Source organism: Hyla sarda, chromosome 12 (assembly GCF_029499605.1).
Source record: "Hyla sarda isolate aHylSar1 chromosome 12, aHylSar1.hap1, whole genome shotgun sequence".
In the NCBI taxonomy this organism is placed as follows: Eukaryota; Metazoa; Chordata; class Amphibia; order Anura; family Hylidae; genus Hyla; species Hyla sarda.
The window spans coordinates 32,672,634-32,695,132 of NC_079200.1; the positions used below are offsets into that span (position 1 = coordinate 32,672,634).

Sequence of the window (22,499 nt, forward strand, 5' to 3'; positions counted from 1 at the left end):
CACGGAAAATCTGCTGCGGACAGCAAAAGAAGAGCCCGCCCCCTTTCAAATACGCAGCGGAAAACCCGCTAGAAAATCCGTGCGTGTGAACGTACCCTTAAGGGTGTTTCGTGTCATCAAACAGCAATGAATTAGGTTAAAGGAAATCTGACTAAAAAAGCTTTAGGCTAAGTCTCCACATGGTTTTTCTTTCTGGCAGTTTTTGAGCCAAAGCGAGAAGTGTATTCAAAAGGAATAGGACATATAAAGGAAGGACTTATACTTCTCCTCCCTTATGGATCCACTTCTGACTTTAGCTCAAAAGTGGAAACTTAGCCTAAAACAATTAGTCATGTGACGCTCCCCACATTACTGCATTTACCCGCAGCTGCTCCCGCATTCATTGTAGTAGATTTTTTTCTTTTCTTGTGATTTAAGTGTGCATTTTCACTATTGTAATAAGACAGCGGTATTACTGAAAATGTCCCAAGTTCAAAAAAAAATAATGATTTTTTTTTCAAAGTAAAAGCAAAAGTAAAAGTAGTAAAATGACAGAATGAATAATAAAGGTGAGAAGAGTGCAACTGCACTAAGAGGGGAAAAGAAGATTGCAAAGCAGGTTATTTGAAAGATTATATATTGTAGGTGACATAATAAAAAATTACATATATATATATATATATATATATATATATATATATAATTAAATAAAATAAATAAATATATATATATATATATATATATATATATATATATATATAACAAATGAATGTATAACATATATATATATAAAAAACAAATGAATGTATAACAAATATATATATATATATATATATATATATATATATATCTGTAATGTCAGATCTTATGAAACAGTAATCTTTACATAAAAGGGACGCATGTTTCTATTTTTTTTTTATGGAAAAGAAATGTTCAGATATCAGTCAAATCTAAAACTCTACAGCTTCAATGCTTTTTTTTTTTTTGTTTCAGCCATTTTTATTTTACAGTGCTGCATTTTCTTCTCCTTGTTACACCTCTCCCATACAGAGGTGTAACTTGTAGCTGTTGGGCCCTGATGCAAAATCTGCAGAAGGGGCCCATATAGCTACTAGAGATGAGCGAACTTACAGTAAATTCGATTCGTCACAAACTTCTCAGCTCGGCAGTTGATGGCTTATCCTGTGTAAATTAGTTCAGCTTTCAGGTGCTCCGGTGGGTTGGAAAAGGTGGATACATTCCTAGGAGAGAGTCTCCAACCCACGGGAGCACCTGAAAGCTGAACAAATTTATGCAGGAAAAGTCATCAACTGCCGAGCCGAGAAGTTTGTGACGAATCGAATTTACTGTACGTTCGCTCATCTCTAATAGCTACAATGTTCAATTTATATTACTGGTCTCATATGGGGCAGTTGTGCCTTGGGTCCCCCTTAGGCACTAGGGCCCTGGTGCGACTGCTACTTCTGCACCCCCTATAGTTTTGCCTCTGCTCCTACAGACCTCTATAGGTTGAAAAAAAATATGCAAAGAAAAAAAGGTTCTAAAAAGGTGTAAAAGCCTGTGCCAAGTACCGCATGGTATATAGTTTATAATGTTTTTATATATGGGACCCTATGTATGACTACATGCAACTAATGGTATATGTTGGGAAGCCCCTGACGCAGACATAATATATATATTTCTATCACTTAGGATTGTCATAGAATATAATAGGAGTTTTACTCACCAGTTTGATCTCGTGCTGTTTATTGCTGAGACCAGTTATTGGCCAACAGCAGGGCGGCCCAAGACATTGTGCTGCCTGTACTATGCCATTGCATATCAGGAGGATATGATTTAAAAAAATAAACGAAATTCTGGGGTTTTGTATTTTTTTTAGTTTTAAGTCATTTACCATACGGGATTAATAATGTTATATTTTAATAGGTCGGACTATTATGTACCTGGTGATAACTAATATGTTTATTTTTATTATGTTTACATGTTTTTTAATTGAAAAACAGGAAAGGGGGGGGGGCAATTTGGACTTTTACTATGGAAGAGGTTAAATGTCAGATATAAAAACTTTTTATATGTTGTACATCTTGGCAAAACAATGGTTTTCCTGATATACTTCTTTAAAAAAAAATCACATTTTATTAAAGAAAACTGCCTCCGAAAATCCCACCACTAGGGGTCCCCATATCTCTTGGGACACTGAGTCTCACAGCAGCAGGAGTGTGTCCAAGGGTCATGGATACAAGTATGGCTGATGGACAAGGCAGGAGGAACACAGCCTGCAGCAACACTGCTGTAACACAGAGTTTTACCAATCAGGTGCCTCCAGCTGTTGCAAAACTACAACTTTAAGCATGCCTGGACAGTCAAAGGATGTCTGAACATGCTGGGAGTTGTAGTTTTGCAAAAGCTGTAGGCACACAGCTGAAGGCAACACTGCTGTAAAAAAGAGTTATTCAAACACTGTACCTCCAACTATTCCAAAACTACAAATCCCAGCATTACAACTGCCTAAGGATGACACACATGAATGAGATAGGAAGATGTAAGTTATACACTGACCATATTGTCTTTGGTGGTAGAGTTCAGGCAATCTCCAATAATCGTGTGTGTGTGTGGACAGCTTAAAACTAGAGGAAAGGGTTACAGAGCACAGCCGCCAGGCCCCCCGTCCCCCCCCCCCCCCCCCAAGAGCAGTGAGTCAGCTGTGTGAGGGAGGGGGAGGAGTCATCTCAATGCAAACAACAAAGACACTCCCCCTCCTTGACAATTGAAAAGAGATTGATCAGCTGTAATATGCTACTTTTTTTAGTGAGTTTATGTGGGTGATAGAGACATAAGAATTACATGTACATGATCAGGATGAGGTACTGAGTAACATCTGACAGTTTTGTTTTTTGTGGGATCTGACAGGTACGCTTTAATGTGTGTTTTTTTTTTAAACACACATTAAAGGGAGGGGGGATCCATTGTAGGGCTGGCCCTGGCTAACAGGGTTTATGGGCATGTCATCACTGCAGTAATCTATTTCAGTTTTTCCCAATCAGTGTGCCTCCAGCTGTTTCAAAACTACAACTCCCATGCTGGAAGTTGTAGTTTTGCAACAGCTGGAGGCACACTGGTTGGGAAACACTGCCATTGCAGCAGCAGTATACAGATAGAGCTGGGAAACACTGTTCTAAACAAAACACTGAACACAGAGAGAACTGAGCTTTTTTTAAGATTGTCATAAAACAAATAATTTCACCCATTTGATTCCCAAATACATTAAACAGCCCATTTAAGGCCATAAATAAGTACTGGACCTATAGAGTTTCTAGCACATCTCCAGCTGAGTGGGCATGTTTCTGCTGAGGTGCTACACCTCATTGTTCCTGACTGTGGTCGTGCAGCTTCGCAACCAGTTACCACAGTCAGCAAAACAAACAAGTGTCCCTGCTTAGAAAAATGGACGAACAATAGACAGCCTACATGTGCCCTGCTAAGAGTACAGAATAAATGAATAAACACCAAACCCCGGACATCCAGAGGATATATCCTCACATAAAATAAGCTCCTCTTTGTAAATGTACCAATAAAATTCTACTTTTATTTAATCAATTAAAACAATATACCAGAAAAATGTGATTTAAAACTCCAGCCTTCTGTCCACTATTGTTTGCACATAGCATTCACTATATAAACTCAGTGTGGACCACTGCTGATGTTAAAACTCAGAACCCTATACCTCCCCTACATGTTTCGTGGCACCAGCCACATCATCAGGGGTATTGAGCCACATCATCCGGGGTTTATCCTCTGGATGTCCGGGGTTTGGTGTTTATTCAGCTATTAGGTACCTCTGCTCCCCCTATGGGCATTGTGTTTGTCTGCTAAGAGTCCCATCCCAGCATGCATTGCTGGCAAGAATGGCACCCTGCAACAGCAGGGGTCTACAGTAAGTACCCAGAAATGTATTGCTCATTTTTGCATTGGGGGGGAACCGATACAAGGATCCCCTCTCATCGGGTCCTAATGTAGTGGGGACTTAACCTGAGGATCATACAAAGGGAAATGGGGGCAAGAAATAAAAGCAGTCCCCCCTGATAATACCGTCCCAAGTCCATTATATACTCACAGAATAGGTAAGGCCCATAGGTTATCCTTGGTCTGCAGCTGTGCGATATGCTGTGTCAGTTCACTTTGTCCTCTTCTAAAGTGCAGCAGTCACAGGATCATATCACACCTATTCTAACACTCCCCCCCCCCCCCCCCCCCCCCAATATATTTAGCCATGCTATTAAAATAAGATATAGAAAGTAGCAGGAAATGACAACAAAAAAAAATCTTGTTCACTATTGTGCATTATATTAGGTTCAAAAAGCTGAAAACTTAAAGAGACCTCAGATGTCTGGTCCAGCTCATTCAATGAAGAGCCGATTGCTGCGGGATGAAGCTGCTGTTACGGGCACGTTTCCACCCAGAATGGAGAATATGGGCCTGGTTGATGGGGCAATCCTTTTAATGAAAAATAGTAACAAAATAAAACAAAAAAAAAACAAAACACAAAGGTAAATTTTGTATTTTACCAATGAAATGTAGAAAAATGCTGAAAGGAAACTGATGGTAGAATTGATCCCATTCATTTTAAAGGGGTACTCCGCCCCTAGACATCTTATCCCCTATCCAAAGGATAGGGGATAACATGTCTGAGCGTGGGGGTCCCGCCGCTGGGAACCCCCGCGATCTCTCCTGCAGCACCCCTGTGATCTGGTGCACGGAGAAGCTTCCCTCCATGCCTGATGACTGGCGATGCAGGGGCCAGAGGATCGTGACGTCACGCCCCCGCCCCCGCCCCCTCACAGTCTACATGTTAGTTACTTTACTGTTGGTAAAGAATATACACCTCTTTGATAAATTTGAGGGAAGTATACATGATGTATGTCCAGGTAAACAGGAGGGGGAGGGGGGGGGGTGGAAGGTCAATAAAAAATTCCCCCAATGAGCAGGGAACAATAATAGAGCCACATTCCCTTGAGTGGACAGGGGAAGCTCCTATGGACGGAAAAAAGCTAAAGGGGCGTCAGTCACAAGGGTCAGCAGGGAACCCCGAGGTCGGACATCTACCGATCCCAATGATATGCAATTACATTCTAAGATTGGAGTAACTCTTAAAGGGGTATTCCGCCCCTAGACACTTCATCCTTTGGAAAGGGGATAAGATGTCTGATTGCGGGGGTCTCGCCACTGGGAACCCCTACAATCTCTTCTGCAGCACCCCCTGTCATCTGGTGCCACTCCGTGCCTGATTACTGGCGATGCAGTGGCCGGAGGCTCATGACGACATGGCCCCACCTCCTCGTCATGCCCTGCCCCCTCAATGTAAGTCTATGGGAGGGGGCATGGCGGGACTGTGACTTCACGAGCCTCCGGCCCCTGCATCGCCAGTCATCAGGCACGGAGCGAAGTTCGTTCCGTGCACCAGATGACAGGGGGTGCTGCAGGAGAGATCGAGGGGGTTCCCAGCGGCGGGACCCCTGTGATCAGACATCTTATCCCCTATAAGGCCAGAATCACAGGGCATTTTCTTCATGTGTATTACGGAGCACAATATACTTACATGTGTATTTCAGAGCAGAATGCAACAGGTGCACAAGCCAGCTCCAATTGATTTTAATAGGAAACATGCACCGTTGTTTACATGATCCTTTTAGTGTAGTGTAATTTTACAAAAAAAAAAAACAACAAAACCATATGCCGATTCTTCATGTGTATTACACGCATGTTACGTGTTGTGGTGTCTCGGTACAGTATTGCATACAGTACCTAGTGTAGAGGTCCCCAAAGTCAGAGTAACTACGTTCAGGTGGGGTTCCTCAGGTGGGACAGCCCCTAGTCGCCTCTCCTCAAGTCTATCTCTAATAATAATAAATGTATATATTTAATAATTAGATGTATTCTATAGTAATGTATAGTACTTACCTTGTTCAGCGTTGCAGGAACTTCGGTCATGTGACCATGCTAGTAACCTCTATGGTATGTTGCAGGACCTTAGGAGGTCCTTGGGTCACGTGTTACCCACAAATCTTTGTAATGGTGATTGACATCAGTATGGACCAATTAGCATTAGTCCAGCCCCTGCCCATATAAGGGAGCTGCGTCCAATTATCGCTCTCTTGGGTTGCTGCTCTCGTGGATGCCGGACTAGCAGGACGGTTCTACGCAACTTTCAAAGACACGCTAGGCCTCAAAACACCTGCCGGCCTCAGCGGAACCAAAACCGTGAGTTCAAATCTAAATCCCCGCTAATGCTAGTGTGACTACTGGACCGCAACTAACCCCTAAATCCAGTGGAGCAACACATAGTACTAAAAGACTCTTAATGCTAAAGTCCCAACCTTTGTCAATCATCAAGGAAAATCTATTGTTATACCCAGAGACTGTTGTAATATTGAAGCTTGCAGAAAACCTTCAGTAAAAGTTAATGCTGTTTCAGAAACTCTACGGTTGTGGACAATCTGTTTTTCTTATCTACCTCCCTATCGCTCTTGGGTAGGAAAAGCTTTATTGAGGAGCCCTCACCCTGGCGTCATGAATAGCATGGGTTATCAAGCACCCTTTAGTTACTGCACAGCTACACTCCCCATACCCTACACCCCCCAGGCTATCACACGTGTCATGCTTTCACTGACATGAATGGGAGAACTAAAAATGCTCCTGATACACATAAAATAGGTTTCAAATATATCTGAAAATAAGCTTCATAAACAAATGTGTTCACAAAAAATACACATCCATACAACTTGTTTTACGTTAAATACAGTATTTTGCATGTATTTTTGGGTTGTGCACTGTGTGAATCCAGCCTATGCGTTTGTTCTACTGGTGTATACATTTATATTAGCATTGACAGTGAATTTACTCATCTTATACTCTAGAAGACATATAGATTAGTAAACATGCCTGTATGAAGGTTTTCTTTAAGGAGTCTTTACATACCACTTCCTTGTGAAATGTCTTTTAACCATTTTGATCGCTATAAATAAATACACGTACAAGAAAACTGCAAAAACATCTAAGGCTTTGGGAAGTAAACAGCACACGACCTTACAGGGGGGCTTTTATTCTTAGATTTCTTATTGGAAAATAACACACGCACACTGGCTCAGTGCATATGATTCATCTGAGGGGGTCTCTGAGTCAACATCTGGGTCATTTCATGTTGGCTGGAAAAAAATCCCACTCAAACTGTTAATGGAAAAGATTATGTGCAGTTCAAGTACTTAGAAAAATATGTATTGTTCAATTTTTAGGGCCCATAATAATGGAAACAAAGCCTAGTAAAAGGTGATCGGAAAAGTCTAGGGTATGTTCACACGTGTTTGTTTTTTGGCCATATTTTCAGCCTTAAAGGGGTACTCCCACCCTAGACATCTTATTCCCTATCCAAAGGATAGGGAATAAGATGTCTGATCTCTGGGGTCCCGCCACGGCCCCCTCCCATAGACTTGCATTGAGGGTACGGGCTTGACGTCACACAGGGGCGGAGTCCTGACGTCACGGACTTCCGTTCCCGTAGTCGCGACTCAGACCCTCCAGCGCTTCCGGACAAAAAACAGGTGGGTGCCGCATGCAATACTGCGGGGGTCCCCAGCGGCGGGACCCCCGAGATCAGACATTTTATCCCCTATCCTTTGGATAGGGGATAAGATATCTAGGGTGGGAGTACCCCATTAAAGGGGTTATCAGAACAAGGGGTCCGACCACTTGGAGCCACCTTGATCCCCAGAATGGGCCCCGTCTCTCCCTGCTGCATTGAGCAGTAGGCAGCACGCACTCTATGCTTTGTCCATAGAAGCCTTAGGAGATACCCAAGTAGATACCAGCAGTCGGAACCCCCGCAATCAGACATTTATCCCCTATCCTGTGGATAGAGGATACATTTTTAGGTGCTTTATAACCCCTTAAATAAATCCCTGGAAATTTTTGGCTGTATTTTTTCATTAAAAAATGTCTGTTTTTTAAGGCCTGGAAACAGTGACAAAAAAAAATGCAGTTATTCACACCAAAAAACTGCAGTTATTTTAGGCTGGATTTAAACAGAATTTTGGTCAGTACAAGGCTCAAAAAGTGACAGGGAACATAGCTTTTTTGAGCAGTTTTTTCAGGCTTCAAAAAAAATAAAAATAAAAAAGTACCACCTTTAAAAAAATTAAAAAATATGTAAAAAAAAAAAAAACAAAAAAACATATTCAGCATGAAAAAAAACCCAGATTTTTATTTTAGGGTAAAAATGCAACCCAACAATTGTGTGAAGGTGGCCGGACTGTCAAACAAACAGTACTAAAATAATAGTGTCATACCGTGTCCAATGTGCCACCAGAGGGCGTTATCCCCCTACTACAGCATAGGAGCTCAGCAAGGCCGTGGGGTGATGTTTATACAGAAACGAAACAGCCTCAAAAGAAAAGCTTTACTTGCTATAGTTTTTTTGCTTTTTTTTTTTTTTTTTAGCAACCAAGGAAAAAAGGGAATGAAACCATGGCACTGGTGGATTCTTACGGAGAGGCATTCCACATGGGTATGTGCCTAACAGCAGGAAGGATCAGGTGCAACGATAGGCGACATCCGCTTCTCATGATATCACGATTCCTTTGTTTATTTGGTACATCTGAACAATAATCTCCTCTGACACGTGATGTGACCCCATTCTTTGGATAACTATACAGAGTATAATGCAGGCACGCAAAGATACGCCATAACTCAGTGGATTCAAAAAAAGAAGAAGATTCTTATATACCGATCCTTCAAGATCCCCTCCTGGCCAAGGCTTCAGACAAAGCGACACGTGTGAAAATACCCTAGGTTTGCAATATGTTAGAAATGTAAAGTGCTGACGTGTTAAATTTAAATGTGTTATTTTATCTATTTCTGCAGTAGCTCGGTGTGTGCTGCTCATCGTGCTGTTCCTCTTTAATGTGGGCGATCCAGAGCCTGTAGCCCACGATGTGCAGGAGCCCAGGTATGTGTGATCTGAACACTTCTCTGCCCAGGGGCGGATCCAGAGTCTAGTTTTGGGAGGGGCACTATCAGAATATTTTGTGTTGGCGGACAGAAAATAAGGTATACGCAGCATAAGTCCCCCACATTAGGCGCACAGCATAAGTCCCCCACATTAGGCGCACAGCATAGGTCCCCCACATTAGGCGCACAGCATAGGTCCCCCACAATAAGTATGCAACATATGTCCCCAACATTGGATAGGCAGCATAGGTCCCCCACATAAAGTACGCAGCATATGTCCCCCGCATTAAAAAAGTACTCCAGGATAAGAAAACGTATCCCCTATCCTAAGGATAGGGAATAAGTTTCAGATTGCGGGGGTCTGACTGCTGGGACCCCCCCGCAATCTCCCATACAGGGCCCCAGCTCTCTGGCCAAATAGTTCATGTCAACCACTGCACGAAGCGGCGGCTACACGCCCCCCCTCAATACAGCGCTATGGCAGAGCCGGAGATTGCCAAATGCAGCGCTGCGGCTCTCCCATAGAGTTGTATTGAGGGGGCGTGTCAGCCACTGCTTTGTGCGGTGGTCGACACCCCCCCTTCCTGCAGACTGCTTGAAAATCTGAAACTTATCCCCATCCTTAGAATAGGGGATAACCTTTCTTATCCTGGAGTACTCCTTTAAGTATGCAGCATAAGTCCCCCACATTCAGTACGCACATAGTTCCTCCACAGTAGGTAGGTAGCATAGTTCCCCGATATTAGGGAGGCCGCATAGTTCCCCCACATTAGGTTTGCAGCATAGTTCCCCCACATTAGGTAGGCAGCATAGTTCCCCCACATTAGGGAGGCAGCATAGTTCCCCCACATTAGGGAGGCAGCATAGTTCCCCCACATTAGGTAGGCAGCATAGTTCCCCCATATTAGGTTGGCGGCATAGTTCCCCCACATTAGGTAGGTGGCATAGTTCACCCACATTAGGTAGGCGGCATAGTTCACCCACATTAGGTAGGCAGCATAGTTCCCCCACATTAGGTAGGCAGCATAGTTCCCCCACATTAGATAGGCAGCATAGTTCCCCCACATTAGGTTGGTGGCATAGTTCCCCCACATTAGGTAGGTGGCATAGTTCCCCCACATTAGGTTGGCGGCATAGTTCCCCCACATTAGGTTGGCAGCATAGTTCCCGCACATTAGGTAGGCAGCATAGTTCTCCCACATTAGGTAGGCAGCATAGTTCCCCCACATTAGGTAGGCAGCATAGTCCCCCACATTAGGTTGGCAGCATAGTTCCCACACATTAGGTTGGCAGCATAGTTCCCCCACATTAGGTTGGCAGCATAGTTCCCTAGCATTAGGTAGGCAGCATAGTTCCCCAGCATTAGGTTGGCAGCATAGTTCCCCAGAATTAGGTTGGCAGCATAGTTCCCCAGCATTATAGCAGCAGCATTGGTCGGTAAGATGGGAATACCCCTTTAAAGAAGCAAAAGAACAAAACAGAAGATAGTGAAATGCAGTTTGCCACCTAGCATACCTATAGGCAGGGCTAGTGGAAGCCCTGGTGGGCATCCGCTGTAATTGAACTTTTTTGACAAAAGTAACAGTAGCTCAAATAAAATACAAAGAGTACTGAAGCTTCACAGCTTACGGTCATCACAACTGTACTGAGGGAGCCATCCCAAGCACAGGTCTGTGGGATGACCCCGATTCAAGGGCGGCAACAAATGAAATACAATAATGGTCCAAACCTTCATGCAAATGAACACAATATCCATGATGATGTGATGTCACAACAATGAACTTACTGGTCATCTCCCACCTCCTTTAGCCACGCCATCTCCCGCTGGGTCTGTCCAGTTGCCAGTTCCTAAAGTCATAGCAACACATTGAAATTACTAGATGGTTCCCAAATGGCTACATGGCATAAACCCAAAATATCTACCACTTAAGGGGGTTATCCAGCTATTAAAAATGTATCCCCTATCTACAGGACAGGGCTTGACTCTCCCCAGTGAACCCTCCTACCCCCTCCTTCTGAGACATACTCATCTTGGCAGTGACGGCCCACCAACTGAGGGGGGACACCATTGCAGCTGGTGATCGGGCCTTTACAGGAGGTGGGGGTCAGAGCGTTCAGCAGGGAGAGTCCAGTCCTGTTCTGGAGATAGGGGATACGTTTTAAAGGAGAACCCCAGCAAAAGCTAACTTATCCTCAATGCACAGCTTAGGAGGTAAATAGCTGATTGCAAGGGGACCGATGGGACCCCAGCAATCTCTGGGACCACAGCTCTCTCAGTGAGTAGCGTGTGCCATCTACCGGTAGACGGCACACGCTCTATTCATTTCTATGGGAGAGCAGATGATGCCTAAAAGCTAAACTCGGGTCTTTACGGCGCTCCCATAAAAATGAATGGAGCGCGTGCAGTCTGTAGCACGTGCTCCTCTCTAAGTTCCAGATCCTGTCCCGAAGATCGCGGGGAGTCCCAGCGGTCAGACCCCCGCCATCAGCTACATATCCCCTATCCTTTGGATAGTGGATGAGTTAAAGAGGTATTCCATGAAGAAACATTTCATGGAATACCCCTTATCAGCTGCTGAAGTTGATTTGTTCTTTTCTGTCTGACCACAGTGCTCTCTGCTGACACCTCTGTCTGTCTCAGGAACTGTCCAGAGTAGCAGCAAATCCCCAAAGCAAACCTCTCCTGCTCTGGACAGTTCCTGAGACAGACAGAGGTGTCAGCAAAGAGCACTGTTGTCAGACAGAAAAGAACAACTCAACTTCAGCAGCTGATAAGTACAGGTAGGATTAAGATTTTTTAATAGAAGTAATTTACAAATCTGTTTAACTTTCTGGAGCCAGTTGATATGGGAAAAAAAAAAGTTTTTTCATGGAATACCTCTTTAATTTTTGCCACAGTTCTCCTTTAATAGCTGGACAACCCCTTTAAAGGTTTTCTAAGGACTAATTTTTACAGGCAACTGTGCTCAGGCAGGTCTGAAGCGGGTACGTCCCTGTGTCGAGACTGAGACCAGGAAGTGCTGAGCAGCAGGAACGGGCACCATCGGAATGGCGGGGGACCCGGGCAGATATATATTATATATATATATATATATATATATATATATATGTGTGTGTATATATATATATATATAATTTTTTTTATTGCCCTAAATAATTACATTTGCATATAGAATCTACAAACAGATATATTTTAGTCCTATTTATAGTTTTGTAAAGCAAAGCAAAATGTCTTGCACCTGGATTTTTATTCTCCAGAGCAATGTTTTCCAACCAGGTTGCCAGCAGCTGTTGCAAAACTACAACTCCCAGCATGCCCGGACAGCCATCGGCTGTCCGGGCATGCTGGGAGTTGTAGTTTTGCAACAGCTGCTGTCAACCTGGTTGGGAAATGTCCCTAATGCAAAATGCACTCAACAAAGCTTATATGTTCTGCGTCTGTTTTTTGGCCATACAATGTGGCTAGCTGTATGGTCAACAGGAATTCCATTAATATTAAAGGGGTACTCCAGAGGGAAAAAAAAAGATTTCAAATCAACTGGTGCCAGAAAGTTATACAGATTTGTAAATTGCTATTATTATTATTATTTTTAAATCTTTACCCTTCCAGTACTTATCCGCTGCTGTATGCTCCAGAGGAAGTTGTGTGTTTTTTTTTCCCTATTTTTGACCACAGTTCTCTCTGCTGACACCTCTGTCTGTGTCAGGAACTGTCCAGAACAGGAGAGGTTTGCTGTGAAGATTTGCTCCTGCTCTGGACAGTTCCTGGCTTCGGATAGAGGTGTCAGCAGAGAGCACTGTGGTCAGACTGGAAAGAACTACACAACTTCCTCTGCAGCATACAGCAGCTGAAAAGTACTGGGAGGGTTAAAATTATAAAATAGAAGTAATGTATTAATCTGTATAACTTTCTAGCACCAGTTGATTTAAAAAACAAAAAGAAAACAACATTTCCTCCAAAGTACCCCGAAATCGCTTGGCACCTATTCTTATTGAAATCGTTATTGTAGGGAAACGCCATCACCCTATACCTGGGCACGATAATAACTTTACTAGAGAAGTCTGTAGTCTCCTGACCTGCTCCCGGGTCTCCTGCAGTTGTTTGAGTTCCTCTTCTAGACGCAGAATATCTTCCTTTAGCTGCTTCTCTCTCCGTTGAGCATTTTGCAGATCTCTTTTTGCCTCTTCCAGCTCAGCATCTCTCCTTTGTGCCGCCATGTTGCGCTGTAAATCCAGGCTGCGGGGGGCCTGCCAGCTCATAGCATGTTCTAAAACTTGGCAAGGAAAAATATATTGGTTACAATAGGAACTAGGTTTATTGTATCTGTATAGCTTTGTCAAGACATTACAGACATTACAAAAAGGGCCTCAACCCATTAACCCATTAAAAAACAAAAAGAAACAAAAAGAAAAAAAACAATCGATGACATTACAAGATCATTGGCATGGCTTTAGAGATGTCCATAAACATACTATAGGTTTTGCTGTATAAGGGTACGTTAGACGAGCAACAGCATATTTTACAGCATATTTTACAGCGTATTTTACAGCGTATTTTACACTGCAGATCCACCGATGAAGGACCTCTGTATGGTGCATTTACATGTGCCTGCTCGGAGCGGCAATACGCCGCAACGTGCAGACACGCTGAAGCGATGTGCTCCCCCTGAGCTCCCCCTGCTCAATGAGCTAGGCCGAGAGCTGCCGGGATGGGCGAGTATACTGCGCATGCGCTCGGCAACTCACACATCGCAGTGTGTCTGCTTGTAGCTGCGTATTGCCGCTCCGAGCAGGCACATGTAAAGGCAGCACATAGTGGTCCTTCAGCGGTGGATCCGCAGCGAAATACACGCGGAAAATCCACTCGTCTGAACGTACCCTTAGGGTATATTCACACTGGGTATTTGAGCAGAATTTCCTCGCACGGAATTGCACGTCGGAAAGTGGTACTGTGAATGTTACCATTTGTGTGAATGGGTCTTCTGCGGAGCAGTTCACACTGTGGAATTTCAGTGGCGGAGAATTCCGCTGCTAAAATTGATCCCCAGAAAGAATTAACCTATTCATTCTTTAAATTGAATTCCACAAGCACTACATTGCTGTCAATGGTGATGGCGCAGGGCTGCGCGTTAGTACCGACGAAGGATTTCAGCCGCAGTCGCCAAATGGATATTGCTAGTGGAATTCCGGGAGTGGAGATTCCAAGCGAATTACCCAATGTGAACATACCCTAACAAGATTAAGAGAAGACAGATGAGGTGGAAAGCACCAGATCATTGGTGTCCTTACATCACAAAGTCACCATCATGTATTATTCAGAGTTTGCCTGGGAAATAATGTTACAATACAATTTACTACATTGTATCTTGAAGAGATGATGGCGCAACCCAACAAGATCTCAAGAAGGCGCCAAAGCATGTGGCACAGTCAGGATAAGCAACTGTGATGTTACAAGATGTAGAGAAGGTAATGGGGTATTTCAAAATCAAAACACTGACATTCAAGAAAATGTTATGTAAGTTTTAAAGTAGAAGATAAGAGTTAACATTTAAAGGATACCTCCGTGATGTACAAATGATCCCCGGGCTGCTTTCGGCAATCTCCGGCTCTGCCATAAAACTGCATGGAGGGGGCGTGTCGTGGTCGAAAACGCTCATTTCATGCAGGGAGCCAGGGCTCCCCCCCCCCCTCCGCGATCTAACACTTACCCCCTATCCTATGATGGGGATAATTTGTACATCCCGGAGTTCTCCTTTATGGAAACATTACACTGTTCTAAAGGTTCTTCTAACTGAGGAGTTTTCTTGCACTTTGAGAGGTTGTCCAGTGCAAGAAACAACCTGTGTATGGTATTATTATCCATACTGCACAGATCTCTCTATATCAGCTCTGCTCTCTTGTAGCTGTGTGTATTACTGCTCTATGATTTTACAGATTTTAAATGGGCACTGTCATTAAAACTAATTTTTGCTATTGCTCTCCTTATGGTAAATAAAAGTTTTCTATGTTTTATTTGTGTCTAAAAAAGCTGCCACTAGGTGTCTCCCTACTTGTCCAGAGCACATCTCCCCCCCATCTCTTGCAAAGACTTTGTACTCCTGTTGGCCTGGCAGAAGTCCAAAATCAGGAAATGCAGTCTGGAGGGGGGGGGGGGGGGCGGTGCAGCCTTAGCCAATCATAGCTCATCTCACACACTGAACTGCTCTGGGCTGTGTGTAGCAGAGTGAAGGAGGAAGTTCTACCTTGTCATGCCTGCTGGGGAATCTGACTGAGACTAAGCAGAAAATAAGGAGCAGTATCAAGATAGAAAACTAAAAAAATTATAAGAATAAAGACAGGGGGTGGTTTATAATGATTGGGCAGTGTACTTTTATCAGATTAGGCAGCAGTGAGTCTGTTCTAAAGGAAACTAGTGTAACTGAGAAAGGTTATATATTAGCTCCCCTCTTCACATCAATGGTCTGGTCCTGAGCAGACAGGAGGGGAGAGGAATGTAGGGACAGGATCTCTCTGCTTTCAGAGAGTGTGACTTGATGTTACAGCTATGAGAGAGAGAGAGAGAGAGAGAGAGAGAGAGCAGAACTGATATAGAGAGATCTATGCAGTATTCCACATAGCATTATATTAGTAAATTGTTTTATTATACTTTTTGACACCATACACAGGTTATTTATTTTGCTGGACAACCCCTTTAAGATCCTCTATCAATGTTCGAGTAGTGGGAGTCAAGCCTTCATGACCAGAATGACGACTTCATTGTGCTGATCGGTGGGGTCTTGGAGGTTGGACCCCACGTATCAAACATTGGTGACACTCCCATTCATCGCTCTGGAGAGGAACAGTGCATGCCCGTCCTACTCTCCACCTGAGAACAGGGATCTGGTGCCCATCATTCTCAGCAAGAGTGGGGATTTGAGAGGTTGGAGGCCCACCGAACTTATGTTTATGACCTGTTTGATTGACAGCTTATAGGAGTAACTTAAAGGGATTTGTTTACATTTTGGCAGTTTGGTACCTGTATACCAGATCACTAAAGAACAGAGCACTAAATGGCCTAGAAAAGACTTTCACTGACACCATCTTAGATGAATAAGTAGGCAATTCCAAAGAAGGTTAAATGCAGCCTCTTTCGAGATAGGGGTGGGGATCAGATAAAGGGAACTACATCCGTTTTTACCCATGGGGAGGACACCAGGGCACCTCAATGCACACCGTATACCTGTCCATCTCTACATTCCTCTGACTCACCATGTGACATATCTGGTCCATGGTGCAGCGACAGGTACTGCATGTCTGGATCTGAGAGAGCGGAGCCGGGGAAAGGATGCGGCTCTGCACACATCTGCAACTGCTGCTCCAGAGACTGGATGTGGGCTACGTGGCTCAGGACAAGACCCTTCTGTAATACATAGACACATATATAATAGAATTATTAACACTTGGCTTCCCTACAACCCATCAACTTAACAACCGCAGCGCTACGTCTATGTCTTTGCAGGGCTTAGTGACTGGTAGGATTTATTTATAATGTTGCCTATAAATATTGTACGTGGCATTTGCAGAGTATGCATGCACATAGCAAATGAACATGTTGTTCACATAAATGTCACAGAAATTAGAATCCTCTATAGAAAAACCTTACTCTTTACCCTGCCATCTCCTTTGTTTTTAACACCATTACAAAATGCCATCACCATCTGTTACCACTTGGCTCTCCTACAGAGACGGGTTCGGTCCTAAGACTTTTTTTCTTGTGCGTCACGTATTTTTGTTATTTTTTTATTTCTCAAGAAAATGTATGAGATTCATACAAAAAACAGTGCATGGCCATGGAAACAGTGCATTTTTGTTTTGTACTATACAATGGCCCCTAGTCATGAAGTGGTCAGCATGATGTGTAGTTATAGTCAGCGACTGAGAAAGAACCGCTCAGCCCCTATGCTGTAACAGCGAGGTGGACGGCCCTGTTAAAAGTGATGTACATCACTATGGTACTATATCTATGTGCAACAATTTTATTGCAGATGTTTTATTATGGGTTGTAAATTGGCAAAAGATGGGACGATCAGACATATACCATATTCACATATGTAAAAAAACAAAAAAAAACAATGTGCTGTTTTTAAGGTAAAACGACTTAAAGGAGTAAACCAGGATCCCCTATCCTAAGGAACCCCCGTGATCTCCTGTACAGGGCCCAGGCTTTCCGTCCAAATAGCCCGTGTCGGCCACCGCTTCGTGCAGCGCAATGGCAGAGCCAGAGATCTCCCATAGAGTTGTATTGAAGGGGCATTTTAACACGCCCCCTTCCCGTAGACTGCCGGGGCCCGTTATGGGAGATCGCAAGGGGTACCAGTGGTCAGACCCCTGTGATCTGAAACTTATCCCCTATCCTTAGGATAGGGGATACGTTTTCTAGTCCTGGAGAACTCCTTTAAGGTCCTTTTAACTTTCTCTGGTAAGTTTTTTTCCTGCAGGCCATGTACTTAATGTTTATTGGCTCTTCTCTGTACTTTTTCCAAAGTATCTATGGGGGAGATTTCTCAAAACCTGTGTAGAGGAAGAGTGAAACAGTTGCCAATCAGATCGCTTCTTTAATTCCCCCACACAGGTTTTTATTAATCTCCCCCTATATCCTTCTGGAGATATGTCCCCAATATAATGTGATGTCCCCAAACCCAGAAGCACAGTGCAGTAAGGACCGGAGCTCTGTAATACTGGAAGGGAGTAAGGCGAGAGTATGGTTTCTTTTTATTTACTGATCTCAATTATAGAAAAAAATAATTGTCTGGATAACTCCTTTAAAGAAACACTCTGGCATTGTCTTTCCCCCCCCCCCCCCCCTATATCATGCACATTCACTATCACTAGTCGTACACTGCCATTTGTATCTATACATTTCATGACAATCATTCGTAACTTGATCATGTGACCACCAGTCTGACTCTCCAAACCTTCCAGTGTTTACTGTACCAGAACTGGATGTCAGTTCCCTCTTCTGACTTCCTGTAAACTACAGGATGACATCATCATCCACCAGATCTTCTTCTTCTAGGTCTAATACCCCTCAGCTCCCATCTCCATCCATATATAGTAGTTATACACCTCCCCTGTGGCAGTGTTCGCACATTGCATTTCTTACTGCATTTTTATTTTATTTTTTTGCAGTGATTTTCCCAAAATTGGGGCAAAACTCATGCTATTATACTGCAAATGTGTCTTTGTACTGTGGTTTTGGAAAATCACAGCAGAAACAGCTTAAACACAGAAAAAAAAAACTTGAAAAATGCAGGAAAAATTCTACATGCAAACTACGCCTAAAGATTTCAAATCGTCAAATGCACCTTACTTGTTATCATAGGTTAATCCCTTTCACAATCATGGCAATATTTCTGCTTTTTCTCTCCCATGAGGTTTAGACCAAAAGACAGGGTAACGCCAGATACTCTGCTAGGATTTCTTACAAAAAAAAGGGTGTGATCTTCAGTACTAGCAGAGAAACAGGTGCAATGATCAAACACCACTCCCTCTCTCTGCACAGTCAGAGGATTCATGCTAAATGTAGGCTACATTACAGAACCATGTCAGTGATGGGTTTACAAACAAAATGGAGCCTACCACATAAGCTAAAACAGGTAAGCACGAGGCATACCCAATAAATTATTTTCTCAGAGTGCTTCTTTAAGGCTGGTGTTGTACACTACGTTTTTATGTATTTCTTTTAAATGGCCACTTCAGTTTCTCAGCCAGATCCAGGAATGGATCCAGCAGGAAGGAGAAGTATAAGTTTCTCCTTTATATTTCCCATTTCTTTTGAATTCACTCAGTTTTGGCTCATAAACCGTAGTGGCATTTTTCCAAAAAGAAAAAGACAACAGCCTTAGGCTGGAATCACACATGCAGCCTTTGATACAATGTGAGGTCCAGTTTTTAATGGAGTATCCAGCAGGAAGGGGAGTAAGAGGCTATATACACACAATAATATGTGTTTTTTGTTTTTATTTACCATTGAGTTCTATCGAACCCCATGGTATAACATGCCTCAGTTCCCACACATAGGTTCATTTTACGGCCATAATTGTTACAGCTGTAAAAGTAAACATTGGGCCAATTTTTTCAGCAGCATATGGGACATATTTTCAGCCATAAACAACCTCAGATACATTTTAAAAGAAAAAGATGGTTTTGGGGCTAGAGATTTTACTACAGTCAAAACAGAGCCAAACATACATCCCATAAAACAGCTAATTTTTACAGCTGAAGAAAATGTCCCAAAATGTTTTTTGAGCTTTAAAATTCAGCCCAAAGTAAAAGGGGGAGAGTTATCAAAACTTGTAGAGTAAGAGTGGTGCAGTTGCCTATATCAACCCAATTCCTTCTTACATTTTTGAATAGGCCTCTCAAAAATTCAAGAAGCGACCTGATTGGTTCCTATGGGCAACTGCACCACTCTTCCTCTACACAGGTTTTGCTAAATCTTCCCCAAAGTTTTTCAGGAGACTGCACCAAATACAGCATGTGATTTCAGCCTAAGACTATGTTCACACGGAGTAAATTTTACGCAATGTTCGATTGGAAAATTTTTGGCCGGACATTCTGTCAGTGCCAAGCGACGACTCAACAGTTAGCACTAGGACCACTCGGAAATGCCCCACATCCATAGACGGCAATGACTTTTTGAGTGGATTCTGAATTTTTTCAATGCAGATGGAACTTCAAGCGGAATTTTTCCACCAGATCCTGCTGGCCGTGTGTACAAGGCCTAATTAAGCCGGACGTAGTACTTGTCAGCCAATGTATTGAAGGTACTGTATAGTGGAGCCCTGCATCGGGATTGAAAGGCATCAGATTGCCTTTAAAGTTTTAAAATCCCTTAATTTATATTTGTTATATATTTATAATAAAATGCTGTGGCCAACCTCCACCATTCAAAAGTTTACGTTGGTGTCATGCCTTTTTATTGCAAGGGGAGGGTCTTTTAGAGTATGGGAGTATAGGGTAAGTTTCAGTCTCACCAGTCTGCCACAGAAGGCTAATGAAATGCCACAAGGGGGAGATAAAATGGCACGGGGGAGGGGGGGGGGGTGATGAAATTGCACAGGGGGGGGTGATAAAATGGCACAAGGGGGGGCGTGATGAAATGGCACAAGAGGGTGATGAAATGGCACAAGAGGGTGATGAAATAGCACAAGGGGGTGATGAAATAGCACAAGGGGGTGATGAAATAGCACAGAGGGCTGATGAAATGGCACAAGGGCTGATGAAATGGCACAAGGGTTGATGAAATGGCACAAGGGGGTGATGAAATGGCAAAAGGGGGTGATGAAATGGCAAAAGGGGTGATGAAATAGCAAAAGGGGTGATGAAATGGCACAGGGGGGTGATGAAATGGCACAGGGGGGTGATGAAATGGCACAAGGGGGGTGAAGAAATGGCTCAAGGGGGGTGATGAAATGGCTCAAGGGGGATGATGAAATGGCTCAAGGAGGGTGATGAAATGGCTAAAGGAGGGGGATGAAATGGCACAAGGGGGTGATGAAATGGCACAAGGGGGTGATGAAATGGCACAGGGGGAAAATGAAATGGCACAAGAGGGTGATGAAATGGCACAAAAGGGTGATGAAATGGCACAACAGGGTGATGAAATAGCACAGAGGGCTGATGAAATGGCACAAGGGGTGATGAAATGGCACAAGGGGTGATGAAATGGCACAAGTGGGTGATGAAATGGCACAAGGGGGTGATGAAATGGCACAAGGAAGTGATGAAATGGTACAAGGGGGTGATGAAATGGCACAAGGGGGTGATGAAATGGCACAGGGGGCTAATGAAATGGCACATGGGGTGATGAAATGGCACAAGGGGTAATGAAATGGCACAATGGGTAATGTAATGGCACAAGAGGTGATGAAATGGCACAGGGGGTGATGAAATGGCACAAGGGGGTGATGAAATAGCACAGAGGGGTGATGAAATGGCACAAGGGGTGATGAAATGGCACAAGGGGGCGATGAAATGGCACAAGGGGGCGATGAAATGGCACAAGGGGGCGATGAAATGGCACAAGGGGGTGATGAAATGGCACAAGGGGGTGATGAAATAGCACAGGGGGCTGATGAAATGGCACAAGGGGGTGATGAAATGGCACAAGGGGGTGATGAAATGACATAAGGGGTGATGAAATGGCACAAGGGGGTGATGAAATGGCAGAAGGTGGTGATGAAATGGCACAATGGGGTATTAAAATTCCACAAGGCGGTGATGAAATGGCACAAGGCAGTGATGAAATGGCACAATGCGGTAATAAAATTCCACAAGGCGGTGGTGAAATGGCATAGGGAGGTGATGAAATGCTCAACTGTATAGTTGTATATAACAACCAGTTTAACAGAAGATTGGTCAGGGATATGTTAAAATCGGTGGGCTATGTGATACCGTTCTGTAAAATGTTTAAAGAATACTGTATATATGATAGCTACACATAGCTGTCACATTCCGATGTAAATAATCACGACACGTTATATAGGATCTACGCACACCATTCAAGCATGCCAATAACAGATATACAAAGATTGCAATGTCTATATCGGTGCTTCATGTAATAAAACATTACCAGCCACCGGTAAATTCTCAGGCTTAGTGGGCAGGGTACAACAAGTATCTGGAACTCTGAATAGTGTTTATGTGGATATCAGTTATACCTTTTTTTGTTATATGTAGCTTAGTAGCTTTATTTTGGCTTTATATAGAGTATTATGGAGGCTTCTTATTTCATATCACTATTACTTTTGTACGCGTTTCATGTTCTCTATGCTACTATTTATATTGTTTTATTTGCCCACAATCCTCATCTTGTACGCTTCCGCCTGGATATTATCTGCTTTATGATGTGTTCAGTGAGTGGATCACCTCTCTGCCCTCTCCCACTCTCTGCGTTCTCTGCTTTACAGACAAGCTATTGCCTTGCTCTCATACACCTACTATCATCTTCTATTTCATTCTCTCCTCATTGCCCTCCCACACACTTCCTATCTCGCTGCTTTATTGTGTATCCATCATTTCTGCGCCATCCCCACCATCACCTTCTCCTCGCTCTATACAATTGCTACAACTACCGCATCACTCTGCTCACCCAATGTACAGGTCCTGGTCATAAAACCATCTGCCTTGTTGATAGCTTTATTTTTATAGCCACAATATGCCACGCGAAATTACGTTATCAAACTGTATTTTTATAGTCCGCTGCTCCATACCATATGTAGAGCTTAAAGGAGTAGTCCAGTGGTGACCCAGTGGTGAACAACTTATCCCCTATCCTAAGGATAGGGGATAAGTTTGAGATCGCGGGGGGGTCCGACCGCTGGGGCCCCCTGCAATCTCCTGTACGGAGCCTCGACAGCCCGCGGGAAGGGGGCGTGTTGACCTCCGCACGAAGCGGCGACCGACACGCCCCCTCAATACGACTCTATGGCAGAGCCGAAGCGCTGCCTTCGGCAATCTCCGGCTCTGCCATAGAGATG

At 43.6% G+C, this 22,499-nt stretch overlaps 1 protein-coding gene across 2 annotated transcripts in view; it reads right to left on the reverse strand.

Annotated features, from left to right (window-relative positions):
- TBKBP1 (TBK1 binding protein 1) overlaps positions 1–22,499 on the reverse strand; it is an 82,601-nt gene that overhangs the window by 25,595 nt on the left and 34,507 nt on the right. For both annotated transcript variants that reach the window (XM_056548086.1, XM_056548087.1), the window contains exons 4-6: positions 16,228–16,378; positions 13,057–13,253; positions 10,766–10,827 (exon numbers count right to left, since the gene is read on the reverse strand). In XM_056548086.1, the coding sequence (XP_056404061.1) occupies positions 10,766–10,827; positions 13,057–13,253; positions 16,228–16,378 (410 nt within the window). The remainder of the gene's footprint in view (positions 1–10,765; positions 10,828–13,056; positions 13,254–16,227; positions 16,379–22,499) is intronic.